We start from the raw sequence: 16,997 nt of genomic DNA on the forward strand, positions 1-16,997 counted from the left end.
ACCAACACTCGACCTCTGATGTCACAGATTAAGAAATTAGATCTTAACAGGAATTTAGACACGTCTACATCTCATACGGTACTGTATGGCCAAGAAGCCCAGCGGTGACATCTTAAGAATATAAATCATTTGCTGTGATTTTACAAATGATGACGTCAATACTTCATAATTTCCTTATAATATGTCTTAAAGCTCCAAATATAGCGATAGCGTGCTGAGAAGAAACTCATTTAATAACTTTACTTAACACTAAATTAAATTTCGAACTGAAAATCATTCTGATTATATAGGCTTTCCGCTTACGTCAAATGATAACCAAATATCTTCAAAACTTCTATTGTATAATTTATTTCTAATTCTATGGCTACCACCATTATATAATATACTAACCGCTACAAATCCTACGCCACATTAGACAATAGTTTAAATAGGGTTCTACTACATTGTAATAAGGGTGATAAAAAAAAGAAATGTTACCCTCCATCTTAATAATAATATTCTTATTTGTCCTAACTAAACTAATAATTAATATTCTTATTTGTCGTATTAGTAAGTTGTTACCACAGATAAATTATATTTATTTTGTCTAGGGGTGTTATCATGTTACCCCACACTTTTGTTGATTTAGACCACACATTTTGTACGAATCTAACTGCAATTAAATGGATTATTGACTCGTCTGTGTTAAGATTCCTGCAAAATTATTCAACTGCAGCATGGTCCATTTGCAATTCAGAAGTTGTACCAACGTTGTTAAGGTGCTGAGTATCGTTAACTTTATTTTTTTTTTTGTAATGACTTGTCAAAATTTATAAAATTATATTATGATAAGTGAATATTATCTATCATGTAGGTATGTGTGTATATGATTATATATAATTCAGTTCTTTCTTAGACCAACTCGCTCAACTCTTACCACGTTATTCATAAAAAAGTTAAAACATACTTTAAAGCTAAAAACATTTTTTGTCTCTTTCTGTCAATGTCAAATAATGTAAAGTGCTATAGTGACAAAATATATTTTAGCTTGAATTTTTAGTTCTAATTTTAAATGTTTTATGAATAACGGGATCATTATTTTCTAGTAATTCTCGTAAAAGTTGCCTGGAAGATATTGCTCACAGCGATAAGACCGCCTTTTGTGTGTGGCGACATCTACCACGTCACATGAAGATGTGTGGTAGATGTCGCCACATGTGTATATAATTTTAATTTTATAATTTGTACTGTAGGGTTTTCTATTATATTGTAAACTAGAGGACCGTCCCGGCTTCGCTCGGGTAAAACCGTAATAAAAAATGTAGCCTATGTCACTCCAAAAGGTTTCGTCTTTCATCTCTGTGTCAAATATCATCAAAATCAAAAAAAGTAGTTTTTGAATTTATTCATTACAAACAAAAAATATAAATACAAATCTTTTCTCTTTATAATATTAGTATAGATGATAAGAAAGTAAAAAAAAAATAAAAATAATAATCTGAGTAAATATTACTATTACTATCCCCAATCAAACGGGGAATTAAATAAAAGCACTATATTTTGTTTCGCTAACTTCCAAAATTCTCTTTCATATCAGCGCATTTTCGGCAAAGCATATTAAATCTCTCTAAAAGCGGTGGTGGTGTAATGGTTAAGACGCCCGCCTGTGGATCGAAAGGTCCCAGGTTCGAATTCAACTCGTGCCGCATGTGCCGTTTGTATACAAATCTGACTCATGTATAGGAGTTTTCATAGACCACCACTTGCTTCCGGTGAAGGAAAACATCGTGAGGAAACCTGCACACTGGTTGATTATTATTAACTTGTGTGTGAAATGGAGAAGGCAATGACAGACCACTCCATTACTAATACCAAGAAAGTTGTTGTGTGTGTTTCATTCCACGTAATGACCACGACCCTCAGCCATGAGGAATACGACTATGAAGAAGAATATTAATTCTCTATGCTTTTTACTTTCAAGGTCAAGATCGTAATTTACGACAATATTCGCCTTAAATACCTTCTGTAACAATGGAACCGACCTATTGGACGGGGTCTACTACTGGAATCTTAAGTTTGTTTACGTGACCTATTTCCGATAGTATATGTACCTATAGTAGACCTGGTCCGATCGAATACATAGTAGATCTGATACTATTGTCAGCAGGCCTACCATCAACATTTACAGAACGATTCCAATGCAACTCAGTTCAATTTAGGAACCTAAAATGATTACCCATAGAAAAAATTAAGTCGATGGTACGAATTTGCGATGCAGATCAGTTTAGGTCGTAAAGTGGATCGCGTTAAGAGATGATGGTAAGCCCCCTGGTTAAGATAAATTTATGTGAAATAGAACCAATATTACCTCGAAGCAATGAGATGGCTAAAATGTCCAAATATTCTTATTTATATATTTTATTATCAACTTTACATGAGAAATTTGTTTATTTACCTTACTAGCTTTGTTATATAACATCGATGCTTCCAACAAAACAAAAATAAATATGAATAAAATATATGTCCCACTGCTGGACAAAAGCCTCCCCTCTTTGTCTCCAGCCATTTCTATTCCCCGCCATTCCTTATCGAAGGCCGACAGTTCGTCGGACCATCGCATCTTCGGCTTGCCTTGCGATCTTTTCCCATCAGTCGGGACCCAGGCAGTCACTCTTCTGGCCCATCTTCTTTCAGTTTCGCATTATTTGCGTTTTATGGAGCGTAAGGTGGTATTTCTGACGCGATCCGTCCTCTTTATACCTGCGTTTAAAATCCTACTTTAAGTATATGACGCGAAAGATTAAAATTAGTAATACTTATGTGAAACTTATTCAAATTTCATTATAAAAATATCTTAGGCAAAGTAAATGTAAATGCTGACAAGAAAAACGTTTTTAATCGCTTCATGATGAAAACAAATTACAACAATTACTCTATATCTATAAATGCGAAAGCCTGCCCGTCTATCTGTCTGTTCCGCTTTCACGGCTAAACCGCTGGACCGATTTCGATGCAAATTATGCATTTCGTTAAAAACACCCCCCGTTCAAACTTAGCAAACATATTATATGACCACAAGTTTGTCGGCTGGGAGAGAGTAAAACTTGTATATACAAATAGGTATAAGTACTTATTAATGAAAAGTGCAGTTTATGCGTTAATTTAAATAGCATTTAATATATTGACTTAATTCAAAAAAGTCAAACAACAAATCTCAGAAAAGTCATTTCTTTTTACATCTTACATTTCGGAAATCTTTTAAAATTATAATAGTTTATGTACTTATAAGCATTGGCTTATAAGTACATATGTCCAATCGCACCAAACCATTGTTACGACCACCCATGTAATCAAATTCAATCCTCAAACACGACCTCAGCATGAATATTCAAATAGCAGTCGCTATCGTAAACCCGCCTGTCCAATACGCGCCGTGTAAGCATACATAGACAATTAATTAATTGCCAACCAGCGATCGGCTACAGCTGGGGCATAGACACGCGTCGACGATCGTTAAATTTTACGATCGCGGCAGATGTACAATGTTGTTAATGGCTGGATGCAATCGGCGCTGTCATAATGAATTTGAATTTAAATTAGGAATTTCAGTTCTGAATTTGGAATTGCAGTTTCGAATAGGTGCTAACTTGCGAAATGATTGGACTATAATTGGACCAACCAAATATGCATTGTTATTGTACTAATTTTAATGAATGGAATATTCATTCATTAATATAGAATACTTATTTTCATTATAAAAAAGAAAATACACAAATGTTTGCCACAAGCATAGCTTTGCGCGCGCTTTCTCATCTACTTTTTATTTGAAAACGAAATACAAGAAACAGGGTATTAAATTTTTCCCACTTTGTTTAAAATCTTCGATCTACAAGGATTAGTATGTTTTTCTTTTATGGTATCTCCTTTAACGAGTTTAGCAATACCTAAATTTGTAAGAATGATTCAAATCACATTACAAAAAGTATTTTTGTGTTATAGAAACCCACAAGATTTCATAATAACTACATAATTACTACTAGAAAAAGTAATGTCATTTTTATTTTCACAGGTAATATCCAAGGTGATATCGCAATAGAAGATGACTACTTCAAGCGGAAAACGAACACACCGACACCATCGAAGATCAACAAATCATTACAAGAAGAAGTGGAAAGGCTAAAGAAAGAAGTACTACTAGAAGGACTTCAGGTGGAGGAAGAAGGTCTACCAGACATCTTGAGGAAGAGAACGAAACAGCCCTTGCATTTGTCGCAGGAAAAACCAAAGAAATACAACGATGCTGTGATTATGACTAAAGTAAGTTTGATATTGTTTTATCAAGAGAGATAAAAATAGAATACCTTCGCTTGAACTTATAAGATTTCAAAGTACCTTTGGATTTTAAGTATTGTTACTTATAAAATATTTTACAAGTATTTGCGACAATTTCGTTATAAATTAATAGTTTTGGTATGAGCGAATAAGCTTTGTTATTTTGAATTGAATACTATTTACTTTACTTAAGTAGTCAATCAAGCATGCGTGTCGCCTGATAATGAGCAAACACTTCAGACCATGGACACCAGTAACCTGATAAGAATTCAGAAACAATAACTAAGAATTCCGATATAAATACCTATCAAATGAAATAGTCATTGAACTCCCATTTATTTATTATAGCCCTTATTTACAGACTTTACCATCTGGTTTAGACAAATCAGTAATAATGAAAAACGGAAATCTTCCTCCTGGTGAATACTTTGATAACATAAAGATTTCAGTAAATGATAGTAAACTAGAACGTGCTAATCAAACGTCAACTGAGAACCTGACTGAATACGAAAGTCTAGAACAAGAAGGAGTTTTAGTTGTCAATGTTTCCACTGATAACATTCTAAATTTAGACGAGTTATACCCTCATATACAACTAGCAAACTTTTCTAGCAAAATGGACGAGGTAACTAACAAAATTCAGAGCAATAGTCGAGAAATTACTGGTGATTCGAATAATAATATAAAAACTAAAGATATGCCAGATAATGTCACAGTAGCACCTGCTCCTACCAATGGAGTCATACCTACAAATGAACAAGGAGAAGAAAATGATAGCATAGACAAGTTTGTAATTAAAAAAAACAAAGATGCCAAAGAGATAAATAATAAATTTGATGTAGCTAATGATTTACTAAAGCCAACCGAGAGTTTGCAAGTATTGACTGAAGAAACGACCGGCAGAAGACAAAAAAGGAGACGGAGGCATGGTAACGGCAGACGGTGAGTAAAAAAATGTATACATTACAAAAATACACAAATACAGTTAAGATACTCAATATCTAGTATTTAAAACAATATGTATTTCCACATATAATTTTAAATGAACATAATAATCGTGCGTGCAATGTAAAAAATATTTTTACAAACTGTGCAATACATTTGGCCAAAGAATAAGAGTAATTAAGTGAAAAAAAAGTTCTTGTAAAAGAAAAAAGTCTAGTTTAAGATTTATTAAACTGAATATTCCTTAAATTTTGAACTGTGAAAAGCGCTCGTTGAGCGGACACTGTAATTGCAACTTCTCAAAAGCTCGCAGTAGCTTTCCCGCGAGCTTTGACGATGAATGTATTCACAAAGAAGAAATAATTGCCTATCCAAATGATCGACGTCATCTATGTATGAAACTGTTACATATTGATAAATTTTGTACAGTATATAAAGCAAACTGCAATATTGACTTTTTCTATAACATATTTTGTAAGTCACATATTTTAAGATATTACAATTTCCGAATTAATTTATAAGTTATAGAGACATTTAAGAAAATTTAAAATTTCCACATTAATAATTAGTAACTGAATGATCTTTATAACGATATGTTTAGACACTTCTGAGCTCAAAGACGTAAGTACATAAATATGTACCTTTCGTCTTTGAGCTCAGAAGTGTCTAAACATACGAATATCTTTTAGTGTTCACATTTCATATTCTTTATTTTCAACTAAGTATGAAATAGCTCCAAAGGAAATCATTTACTTAAATCAAGTTTACTGCCGAATTCCCAAGATCAGGTCAAAAGGAATTTATTAATAATCGCATTATTAATATCTATAATAAAAGAGGTAATAATTTAGCAGCCGGCATCATAGATCCATATTGGTTATAATATTATAGTGTCCTTTATAACTTTATCATCTTGAAACTAATTGAAATTCCACAAGTGCCTCCTTGCGAGATTTCCTCCCGATGGAGTGTGAATAAGGCTCGTTGCGAACGTAATTCCAGCTTCTGGAAGATTCGTTGCAGCTTTACAGCGAAATATGTGACGACCTGAAGACACGGCTTTGTAGATACACACATACATACACTAAATACATAAGTACAAGTAGTATGACTTAAACAATTTCATATAATTCACAGTATCATAATGTCTCTGTGAACTCTGCAAGTATTGTTCCATATACCTGGCGGAAAATATGTCGTGTCCATAGAAAATCTTCGCCAAGTTCGACTTAATAATATATTACCTTTAATAATATAACATATAGTATCTGAGAGTCTATACGTATTTGTAACATATCGAACAGATTGCCTTAAACATTGCGTTTCAGCAGTATCGTATGGGGCGCTAATTGGCCAAATATATCGGGCAGATTTATCTGTCAGATTACAATATGCTATTTTATCAGAATGAGGTGGAACAAGCCCTAAATTTGCTAATAATTAAATCCTTTAATTCACACCACGGCAATTAAGTATCTGTTATTTTTTTAGACACAGAAATATACATTCAGGCGAAAATTCAGGACATAACGCGCTAAAATCAACGGAGCATAACGAACATTTCGAGAGGAAAAAGTTTTTTCGTCATCATAAAAAGTTGAAGGAGAACAGCGAACAAAAAAAGTTTGTGATTCCTGAACACGAATTCGAAGAGAGATTCGAAGTGAAGCCTCCCCCTAAAGTGAATGTGTCTGAGAATCAAAAATTCCAGGGTTGGTTTTTCCGGGACTCGGACTATGATTTAGAGGCAATGGAAAGCCGCGCCTATAATGCTTCTCAGGTAAATTGATAATAATAATTTTGTAAGTACTAAGTTTATTAGTTTCTAGGGTCGTAGAAAAATAACAATTTTACTATGTTAAATATGTAAACGTAAACCATAATGATGGTACACCCAAGCAAGTGCACTGATTAAATTGTCATTTTTACAGTTCGTCCACTTCTGTAAATTGAATCTGAATTGTGTAATTTTATATCATCTAGATCTCATCGTACTTGTGATACAGATGTGACAAACAAGGGTTGCGAATCTCGCCCACGTTTAGTACCTATAGCTGTATGATTGCTCATTGTAGAATTGAGATTAAATAGTGACAGATAGATAGGCCGTCGTTTATAACAAAATCTCTAGCTTATAGACATTTACAATACGCGCGGGAGGAGAACTACCTGGTGCATTTAATAATTTTCTTTCGCTTTCAGACCGACGTGAAAGACTAGCGGGGATGAGAGATTACCATAAAAATTTGAAAGTAACCTTCTACAGCCTACGTTAAATGTTTGTTAACAATTCTGATTATTTTCTCTAACAGACTCATAAACGCCACCGCTCAATCAGAGCAGCTACCAATCGCAAAGAACGAATCTGGGACAACGGCGTCATACCATACGAGATCGACGGCAACTTCAGCGGAGCTCACAAGTCCCTCTTCAAACAGGCCATGAGACATTGGGAGAACTTCACCTGTGTCAAGTTTGTGGAAAGAGATCCTGACATGCATAAAGATTACATTGTCTTCACGGAAAGACCTTGTGGGTAAGACTATTTTTATGACAATCTGTTGTGTGTTGTCTTTTAAAGTAAGTTGTTGTATGATGACTTTTATCGGCATTGTCGTAAAATAAGAGCTGGTCTTGTCGGTGAAGTTTCTTCCCTTTATTTCTTTCTGTTCCTTATTATTTTATATAGATAGCCTCATTTTTAGCTCCAGCACTTAGTATTTTTGAGAGAGTATTAGCCTCCATCAAATTCTCCTTCAAGAAAGTCATTCCTTCCTTCATTACATTTGTATTCTTTATGGCTGAAGATCATTAAGTGGAATGAAACATACGTAACGACTTTGTTTGTTTTAGCGGCGGCTCTCACAAATTCTTCGTCATGAGGCATTAAAAGAACTTCACCTATATCAGATACAATAGCACATTATTCATACTTCTGTAATAAAAGTTTAGGAGAAAAGGCAGTTTTGTACAGTACAGTAGTTGTTTGTATACAATACGAATATCTATGTGCAATAAAATAAATAAATAAATATATTAGGACAAATCACACAAATTGAGCTAGCCCCAAAGTAAGTTCGAGACTTGTGTTATGAGATACTAACTCAACGATATTATATTTTATATAATATAATACATATATAGATAAACATCCAAGACCCGGGCCAATCAGAAAAAGATCATTTTCCATCATGACCCGACCGGGGATCGAACCCGGGACCTCTCGGTTCAGTGGCAAGAATCTTACCACTGCGCCACCGAGGTCGTCAATGATGTTAAACCAATTTTTCTTAAGTAATTAGATTTTAACAGAGACTTTTTCACGTCAAAATATTGGTATTTCTCAAAAACATGACACATACCACTGGCGTTTCGGAACGGCCACTGCTGAGAAGAAATGCCGATAGAAATTCATTTAAACACAAAATTGATCATAATTCAGGTTTTTTAAGGACTACAATTTTGGTGACCTTAATTAATTTTTGGTGGTAGCATTTTCAATTTTGGTGTCATTTTTCAATTTTGGTGAACGAGTAATTTAGGTGTCGTTTATAATTTTAAAATTATAACAAAAAATAAGATCCCTAAGAGTATTTATATTTTATACACATCCCTTAAGCGTCTGGATATATAATTCTGACAATAAACCTATAAATAAAAAAAAACACCAAAATTAACAAAAAAATAGGAAATGTTGAAATCTACTCTTAATCCTTAACCTATGATGCCCGAAAAAGCATACCATAATTATATTTTGCACCTGTAGTGTCAATACAAGGCTTTCAATATCATTATTGTAAAATAAAGGTAAGTACAGAGGATGTACAATATCTTCATAAATTATTTATTAAACATTATATGTGTTATATTAGTTTGTATTGTATTAACTGTTTTTTTGACCCTCGACGCAAAAAGAGGGGTGTTATAAGTTTAACGTGTCTGTCTGTGGCATTGTAGCTCCCAAACGGATGAACCGATAATTGTATCCCGAGTGCCCTTAGCCATGTTTCATGAAAATCGGTACAGAAGTTGTAGCGAAATGAATATTGAAAGTCGAGTATGAGTTATTTAATTTGTCTAACAAATGAACTTGTTATGCCAGATGCTGTTCATTCGTCGGCAAGCGCGGTGGCGGAGCTCAAGCCATCTCCATTGGGAAGAACTGTGATAAGTTCGGCATCGTGGTTCATGAGCTGGGTCATGTTGTCGGCTTCTGGCACGAGCACACAAGGCCGGACAGGGACAGACATGTGCAGATCATCAGGGACAATATTATGACTGGTGAGGCGTATTTTTTTTTATTTTCTTGTGCTTTCGTCTTAGAATTGGACCAATTCATATCATGTCGTGGATGTCGTACATAACGATATATTAACTTTTATCTGTAAAACTATTATTATCCTTTCTATCTCGCATCTATTTTTTAAACCGCGTTTTTGTACTCCCACTAGTGCAAAAAGTATCGGTGAGCTTGATCATATTGACTACACACGAAATGTTCGTATTGTGCTTTATCTACTGTTCTTTTTATTCTGTTATTTAGTGTCTGTAACAGCTGAATAAACAATTTATCTATCTAACGACAGGACACATAGCTGATAGGTTAGATTTTGTTATAATATTTTCATTGTACAAAGAACACATGTTTGAAATACACAATAAGAAGGAAAATGCAAAATGTAATCCCCACCAAAAACATTTTCATGTAAAAATGTTGCCAAGACCAGTCTAGTTTGCTTCACTAACTCTACACTTTAGTCAAAATGTATGAAAAATTGGTCAGATCTCATGTAGAACCAAGATTATTGATATATGCGCCCTAACTTTACCAGACCTAACTTCACATATTCTAAATTCTAGTTAAAACGTGTAGCTTGGCCGTTTCGTTACTCTAGAAATACTCTACGTGACGGTAGCAAAACGTCTGATCCAATTTTCTTGAACAAAATATGTCAGACACAGAATCTAAAGTGTAAATTAACTAATTACTAAAGGCATACTTATTCGTAGTTAAGTATGATGGTTCCGAAATGCTTTAATGTGACATCTCAAACTCGCACACTACTGCTCCAGGCTCTATTCTCCGACAGTGTGTGGCATACTTGACCTGAATCCAGTGCGTGCGTCTTAGTGCAAACCAACATGGCTGCCATTACACCGTCGCGTCGTGTAACACACTAATTTAATACTATTTAGAGTCTATGTTTAGATTAAATATTGCCATCAGCAATCCGTACTTAATATTTACAGTGCTGCAGATTACAACTATTTGATAAAATGATACAAGTTATTTTTACTAAATTGCCATATATGCTGCAAGCTTTATTGTCGTCAGAGATATCTTGCTGCATTTAATACGTAAAAATATTAATATCTGTGAACCTGTGCAGAGTTTCCTCGTTTGAAGCTAATACTGGGTCACGCTTATCACAATAATACATTGTCATGGATTCTGAAGCGCGGTAAGTTTCAACTTTGTGGGTGTGGCAGAAGTGGGTGAAATTTAATTTACAAGATTATTTTACAAACAGGACACCGTCGGGTTGAAAGTAAATAAAAGTTTGTTATAAAACAGATGGTACATGAATATTTTTCCTTGTTACGCTACGGTGTCACGTAAGCCCGGTGCGTGACAGTGACACGAAAGTGAGTTCACATTGAGTATGTCACGTTTATTCTGGCATAATAAGTTCACCGAGAGACGAGCTCGCTTCCTGTCCATTGTGCCGTATCAGGATTCGTGACTTTTGTCTGTCGATTTCGGGTGAGGGGTTACGGTGTAATTAAATTAAGACTTCTTGTTTTTTTATAGATGACTAGCTATCGCCCGCGATATTGCCCACGTAAATTTACCGGGATGAAAGGTACCCTACGTCCTTCTCCATATTTCAAACTATATGTATGAAAAATTTCAAGTTGACTTGAAACAAATTTACTTTAATTAGGATTACAATGCTTTCATAAAGTCTCCTAATCCACTAAGTAGCAGTGACATACCGCTAATTGTAAATTCAAATGAAATTGATGAAATTAGTTGCGGCTGGTGTGAAAATCGTGTCCCTTCCCTGCGCGACTGAGCGAGACTTCGTTCAATACAAAAATTATGTAAGTATAAAATACGTAACTGTCTCTATTATCCTCGCATGTTCCCAGTTGCTTTCTCGGTTGGGATACGACGCCCGGGGTTTGAGAAAAAAAAACACAAAATTTCGAATATTCGGCTCTGATTGTGTGATGTATTCTCCTGCCTCACCTAATTCTTTTGGAATAATATTGATGCGTATTAACAGTGAAGGCGTATCTCCCTTAGTTTGCGTTATGCAACATCCACGGAAAGTTATATAATGGTCCTATTCTAAGGTGAGAACGACACGCCACGCACCAAAACCAAAACACGTAACGTCTTATGCTCGCTTACCACGGGCAATTTGTCATGTCACGTATACGTGGAAAATTAGAAATTAATTTTAAAATATATGTCACTTGTATGTGTAGGTAATTTCCACACCAGATATTTTCATGATGACGAATTGACGTATACAACATGCAGCATTAAAATGGCCTGAACAATTTGCCAACATTAACCCAGATTAAAAGACCCGCAGTAATGAAACAAATGGCGGTTGGTCGCCATTAGTGGCCACTAATGTGACGGTGTGATTGAGTGACATCACAACAATGAAAATCTTATTATTTTATTGAAGTATTGTTGTAAGGGAAAATAACTGTTTGTTAATATTTAAAGAATATAGTAATGGTAATTTTTAGAAGTAGCTCAATCTACAAGACTAGTGCAAGTAGAGATTTCAAGCGAAGCGCGATATAAAGTATGGCTTTTTGATTCAGTCTAATTTTCACAATATATACTTATATTAATATATATATATAGACAAATGACACATATTGTTAGTGTTAGCTTTAAAACGAAACGATACATGATAATGACGGCACGTATGCAATAAAACAAAAAAGAAACAATAACTTTTTATGCAATCTGTCCAAGTAATAAATCTAGATCCGTCGAAAACTAAACCCCTAAAACTTTGTACTATTTTTATTAGGTAGTCTAATAACTTTTTCTAATCAAAAATGGCTTGTACCTTCAACGTAATCCTGTTTACAAAAAAGCATTGATTGCCCGTCAATTTGGTAGGCTCGATTAGGCTAACAGGCTAATAGGCAGAAACATTTTCCTCAGGGAAAACTGGGATGAGATTTAGCCGTGTCCAAAAATGGTTTACGCCTGGGTAAAAAAGGTTAAAGTCCAGATTGCCCGGATACAAGTTGAGATAAAATGCCTTGTGAGGGATAAAAACAATAATGTGTAAAGGCACATATCGTATCTAAATGATCTTTAGAATCTAAACAGCTTTATCACAATTCTTCGAGTGATAATTGGTCATGCGTTTTTTTTAATTTTGTCCTCATGTCCTGTGAAATATTGACAACTTGTCATCTGAATCATTAGTAGCGTTTGGTCAAGTCTATTTTTGTTTCTTTTCGCCAAGTCTTTAAAAATCATTAACTCGTCAAGTGTTCATTGCTCATGGTCAAGCACTTCTATATATATAGTGACAATTTTACTGTTTTTTTTTATTTATTTGGGAAATTATAACCAAATACTTAAATGTCTTTGCTCATTTTGTAAACTTCTGTCCCCAATGACCTATCTAGTGTCCCAAAAAAGGTTATTACGATAACATAAAACAAGAAACTAGATTAGTTCCTTCCCCTCGTAAAGTATCGGAACAAAAAGTATATTTTAGTACGGGAGCTAATTGCAGAGACATCTTTCTTTTACTGCCGTTTTAGTGAAGATCTCGTAACTCACGTAATTACACCTGTCATAAAGAGACCACTGTGACTGTCTAATTGGATAGAGAAAGACTGCGAGCATTTAACAAAGCTATTGGGTAGACTTAAACCATACACGAACCATTTGTCAGACTTTTGAAAAATTTGCAGTATATTCACTGGACTACCATTGCAATTTTTTTTATGGTTCCGATGACAGGCCACATAATGTGGTTCAAGGTTCACACTCTACTTAATTCATACCATGTGAGTTTGTATTAAATCCTATATTAATAATGTATAGGATTTTTATAGTTAATGTTTTAAAGTAAAATATCTTGAGCAAACCGATGATAGACTGTGTTTACTTCTATAAAGTCATCGATTAAATCACGCTTAGCTAAGCTCTGCTACGGTGTGCAAATGAATTACTACTTAACTAAAAAAGTTCCCATTCGAATCGTCATTTTTTTTCAGAGTACACGCACTGCGATCAGCAGGGGCACGATTCTCATGAAATCGAAGTTCAATTTTCTCAATTTTTTTACAGGTTATTAGCAAATGTACTACCGAAAAGTTCAATTCTGATTTTTCTGTGAATGCAGATATTCACAGAAAAATCTGAATTGAACTTTAACCTGTAAAAAAATTTGAGAAAATTGATGAAACGAACTTCGATTTCATGAGAAACGTGCCCCTGCTAATCGTAATAATAACTTTCCACATTCCAACGTGGTCCAAGATGATTTCGGTTTTAGAAGGATCTTATATTGTCCAAAAATATTGTTCACAGGACAAGAATACAACTTTAACAAGTTAACAGAAGAGGAAGTTAACTCGCTCGGGCAGACCTACGACTACGGTTCCATTATGCATTACGCTACCAACACCTTCAGCAAAGGCACCTTCCTGGACACCATACTACCATTGGAATTTGACGGGAAGACACGACCAAGGATCGGGCAGCGAGACAAGTTGAGTGCTAGCGACATAGCGCAAACGAATCTACTATACAAATGTGCGAGTGAGTAAATTGTTTTTCACGATATCTTGGCTCCCGTTTTTATATAAATATTATTTAATGAGAAAGTATGTCTGTCACGCTGTCATGGCTAAACTTCTTTTTTAAATCGTTGAATTGCCTACTTATAATGGAAATTTAGAATAAAAAAAATACAGATAGGTATCGGTACACTCAAAATATTCAGATCATTTTCCGAAACCACTGAACTAAACACAAATTCTGTATTCAAATGGGTGTTTATTTGTTATCTCATAAATAAATATCTACTTTCGCAGTGTCGAGCCTTGGCAAAGTGCCTTGTATAAAGTAAAGGGCCTAAGGTCTTTCAACCGAGACGAAAGCTTAAAATGTCGTCTGCGGAAAGATATTTCGGTATAAAAAGTATTAGGTTTACCTCCAACTTTCAGAGTTCTCCACATGGTATGAGATATGTCTATAATACATAGATATACTCGTATCTAAGCATTTAGTTCTTTTCAAGCTTGCAATGTGTCTATGTATGTATATGTCCTTAGTCTATTCGGGTGGAATCTAGCACCTCAGTGTTGAAGCAGATATTATCTTCAAGCGATTGAGCAGAAATTTTGTACCCACGTTTAGTTTGGATGGGAATTCATTATTATGATACACCTGACCTGATGGTGCACCCAGCAGCGGTTCCTGACTAAATCAAGCTCCTCAACGGTTTACTGCACACATTGAATACAATAAAATCTCTATGACAATAAAAAAATATATATTTCAATTAATTGCAACATCCATCTGCAAACACTTTGAAATTTTTATTTCAACTAATGATTTTACATAGGTACATCAGAGTGGGTTGCACCAGTCAACTTTGACGTTTTCAACCTTTGTCATATTTGACGGCGCACCTCACCCTTAGAGTGCGCTAAATTAGTTACCAAATCGGTTAGGTACGCAATTTTCTGATATTTGATGTTATTGTGACATTATAATTTCATTCGAATTATTTTCCACAGTGATCTTTCTTATTGTTATATACTCTGGTTGTTGCTTATTCTTTGTCGAAAGAAATAGTGCATGTGTGAACTATAGTGAAGTTCGCTTTTGAATATATCACATCATTTTCCCTACTCTGAAGTTTCAGACTGCATTGAAGTGCATTTCAAGTATTAATATTTCATATGATCACTATAATATGAAATATTAATACTTGAAATGCATCATTATAACTCATCCATGAGTTAGTGCAGGATTGCTATTCGTATTCTGCATAATCTAGTTGTTAAAATTATTATTTTTATTAGTTTATATGTCGCAGCCATTTGATTAAGTCAGCCATTTAATTGGAAGGCTAGCTCGTTCATTGAACGCTGACTCGTCAAGTGAATTACTTAAGGACAACTAATCAAGTTGTTGAATGAAATGTTCAAATATTCAACAAATTGGCTGAACGTCATTTAGACATTTTATTAAATTGGGAAAGTCGCGCTTTCGATTATAATCATACTTTTATTTCACAGACAATTTGTTTTAGTTCCTACTAATATTTTAAATGCGAAAGTTTGTGAGGATGTATGTACGTGTATGTGTGAATGTTTGCTACCTATTCTATCACGCAAAATCTAGTGGACGGATTGTTATGAAATTTGGTACACGCGTAGAATATAACCTGGAGTAACACATAAGGTACTTTTTATTTTATATTATCCGAAATTACTATTTATTTTACCTGAAATTCGCAGCTAACATTATAAACATGTATTTAATAATATGTTTGTTGATAGAATGCGGCAGGACACTTCTGGGTAACTCTGGGTGGTTCAACTCGCCCGGCTGGGGGTCGGAGGTTGCGCCGGCGACGGCCGAACGCTGCGAATGGAGGATTGTCGCTACACACGGAGAGAGAGTCGTTCTTAACATTACTGGTAAGTTTTTGAAGTGAAAATTTCTTTAGCAGCGTTGTGCACTTTTTGTGATGGGCACAAATTATTATATTATGCGCTATTGTGACGCAACGACAACCACACTGCTATGTGATTGGTTCGCTGCGTCTCACTTCGAATCGATTCGATGGTGAGAAGTAAAATGCAAACCCATACACCTAACCCCTCTGATCGAAATTTCGTAAGACGTCAAATATTCAAGTTTTCACTTCTGCCGGCACCCCCGGAGTACAACCCGTTTTTTTTTTGTTAACTATAGCTATGTTCTGCGGTTCAGCCCATGGCAAGAAGTAGCCTCTTTTCCAACTATTTATCTTTAGTACACTCCAGTGCAAGCACCAGGCGGGTGATCAGTCCTCTATATTGGGTCCATTTTACCCAAACACTCATCCATCGCGCTTTTTGAATTGAAAGAGAGACAAGCAAAAGTTTGTTTGTTTTACATATAGACAATTGAGTTAAATATAGGTAATCCGCATGTGTAACACTCAACAGTATAACATTCATTAGTATACTTCATGTGACAGAGAAATTAGTATGGAAATGCTTTTATTTATACTTGTACCCAATGTCGAAAAAATTATTCGAACTGATATTTTACAAGCAGCCGTTTTGATTTGGACCAGAATAAAAAATGGTGAAACTTCAATACAACGGCGTTCTACCGAAGGCGAGCCTTTTTATATCGACATTAGTCCCATACAAACAGGTATATTTACATAACTGGATCGAACCACTTCTGAAATTTGACGACATTTCAACGATCCCCACCTCAAAAGCCTATCATACTCAAGGTTGCCAATATATAACACAAGTGCGACGTGCGTCAGCAAAAATTACATAGTGTATTCCGGCATTGACTTGTATTAATGTTAACTATACTGGAGATAATAACCAAAATCAAATAATAGTATGTACCTATTTACTCCTGATAAAGTATTATTTTTAGTTTGCTAAATTATGTCGTAATTAAAATAAATGTTGATATATTTTTTTGCAATAATTTATGTTAT

The 16,997-nt window shown here is 34.7% G+C and overlaps 1 protein-coding gene across 1 annotated transcript in view; it reads left to right on the forward strand.

Moving 5' to 3' along the window:
- The window catches only part of tok (tolkin), a 74,060-nt gene that overhangs the window by 38,665 nt on the left and 18,398 nt on the right, over positions 1-16,997 (forward strand). The window contains exons 3-9 of the mRNA XM_053747313.1: positions 4,049-4,296; positions 4,673-5,253; positions 6,748-7,036; positions 7,569-7,792; positions 9,359-9,537; positions 13,844-14,074; positions 15,826-15,966. Coding sequence (XP_053603288.1) covers positions 4,049-4,296; positions 4,673-5,253; positions 6,748-7,036; positions 7,569-7,792; positions 9,359-9,537; positions 13,844-14,074; positions 15,826-15,966 — 1,893 coding nt within the window. The remainder of the gene's footprint in view (positions 1-4,048; positions 4,297-4,672; positions 5,254-6,747; positions 7,037-7,568; positions 7,793-9,358; positions 9,538-13,843; positions 14,075-15,825; positions 15,967-16,997) is intronic.

This window comes from Plodia interpunctella, chromosome 7 (assembly GCF_027563975.2).
Source record: "Plodia interpunctella isolate USDA-ARS_2022_Savannah chromosome 7, ilPloInte3.2, whole genome shotgun sequence".
NCBI classification, from domain to species: Eukaryota; Metazoa; Arthropoda; class Insecta; order Lepidoptera; family Pyralidae; genus Plodia; species Plodia interpunctella.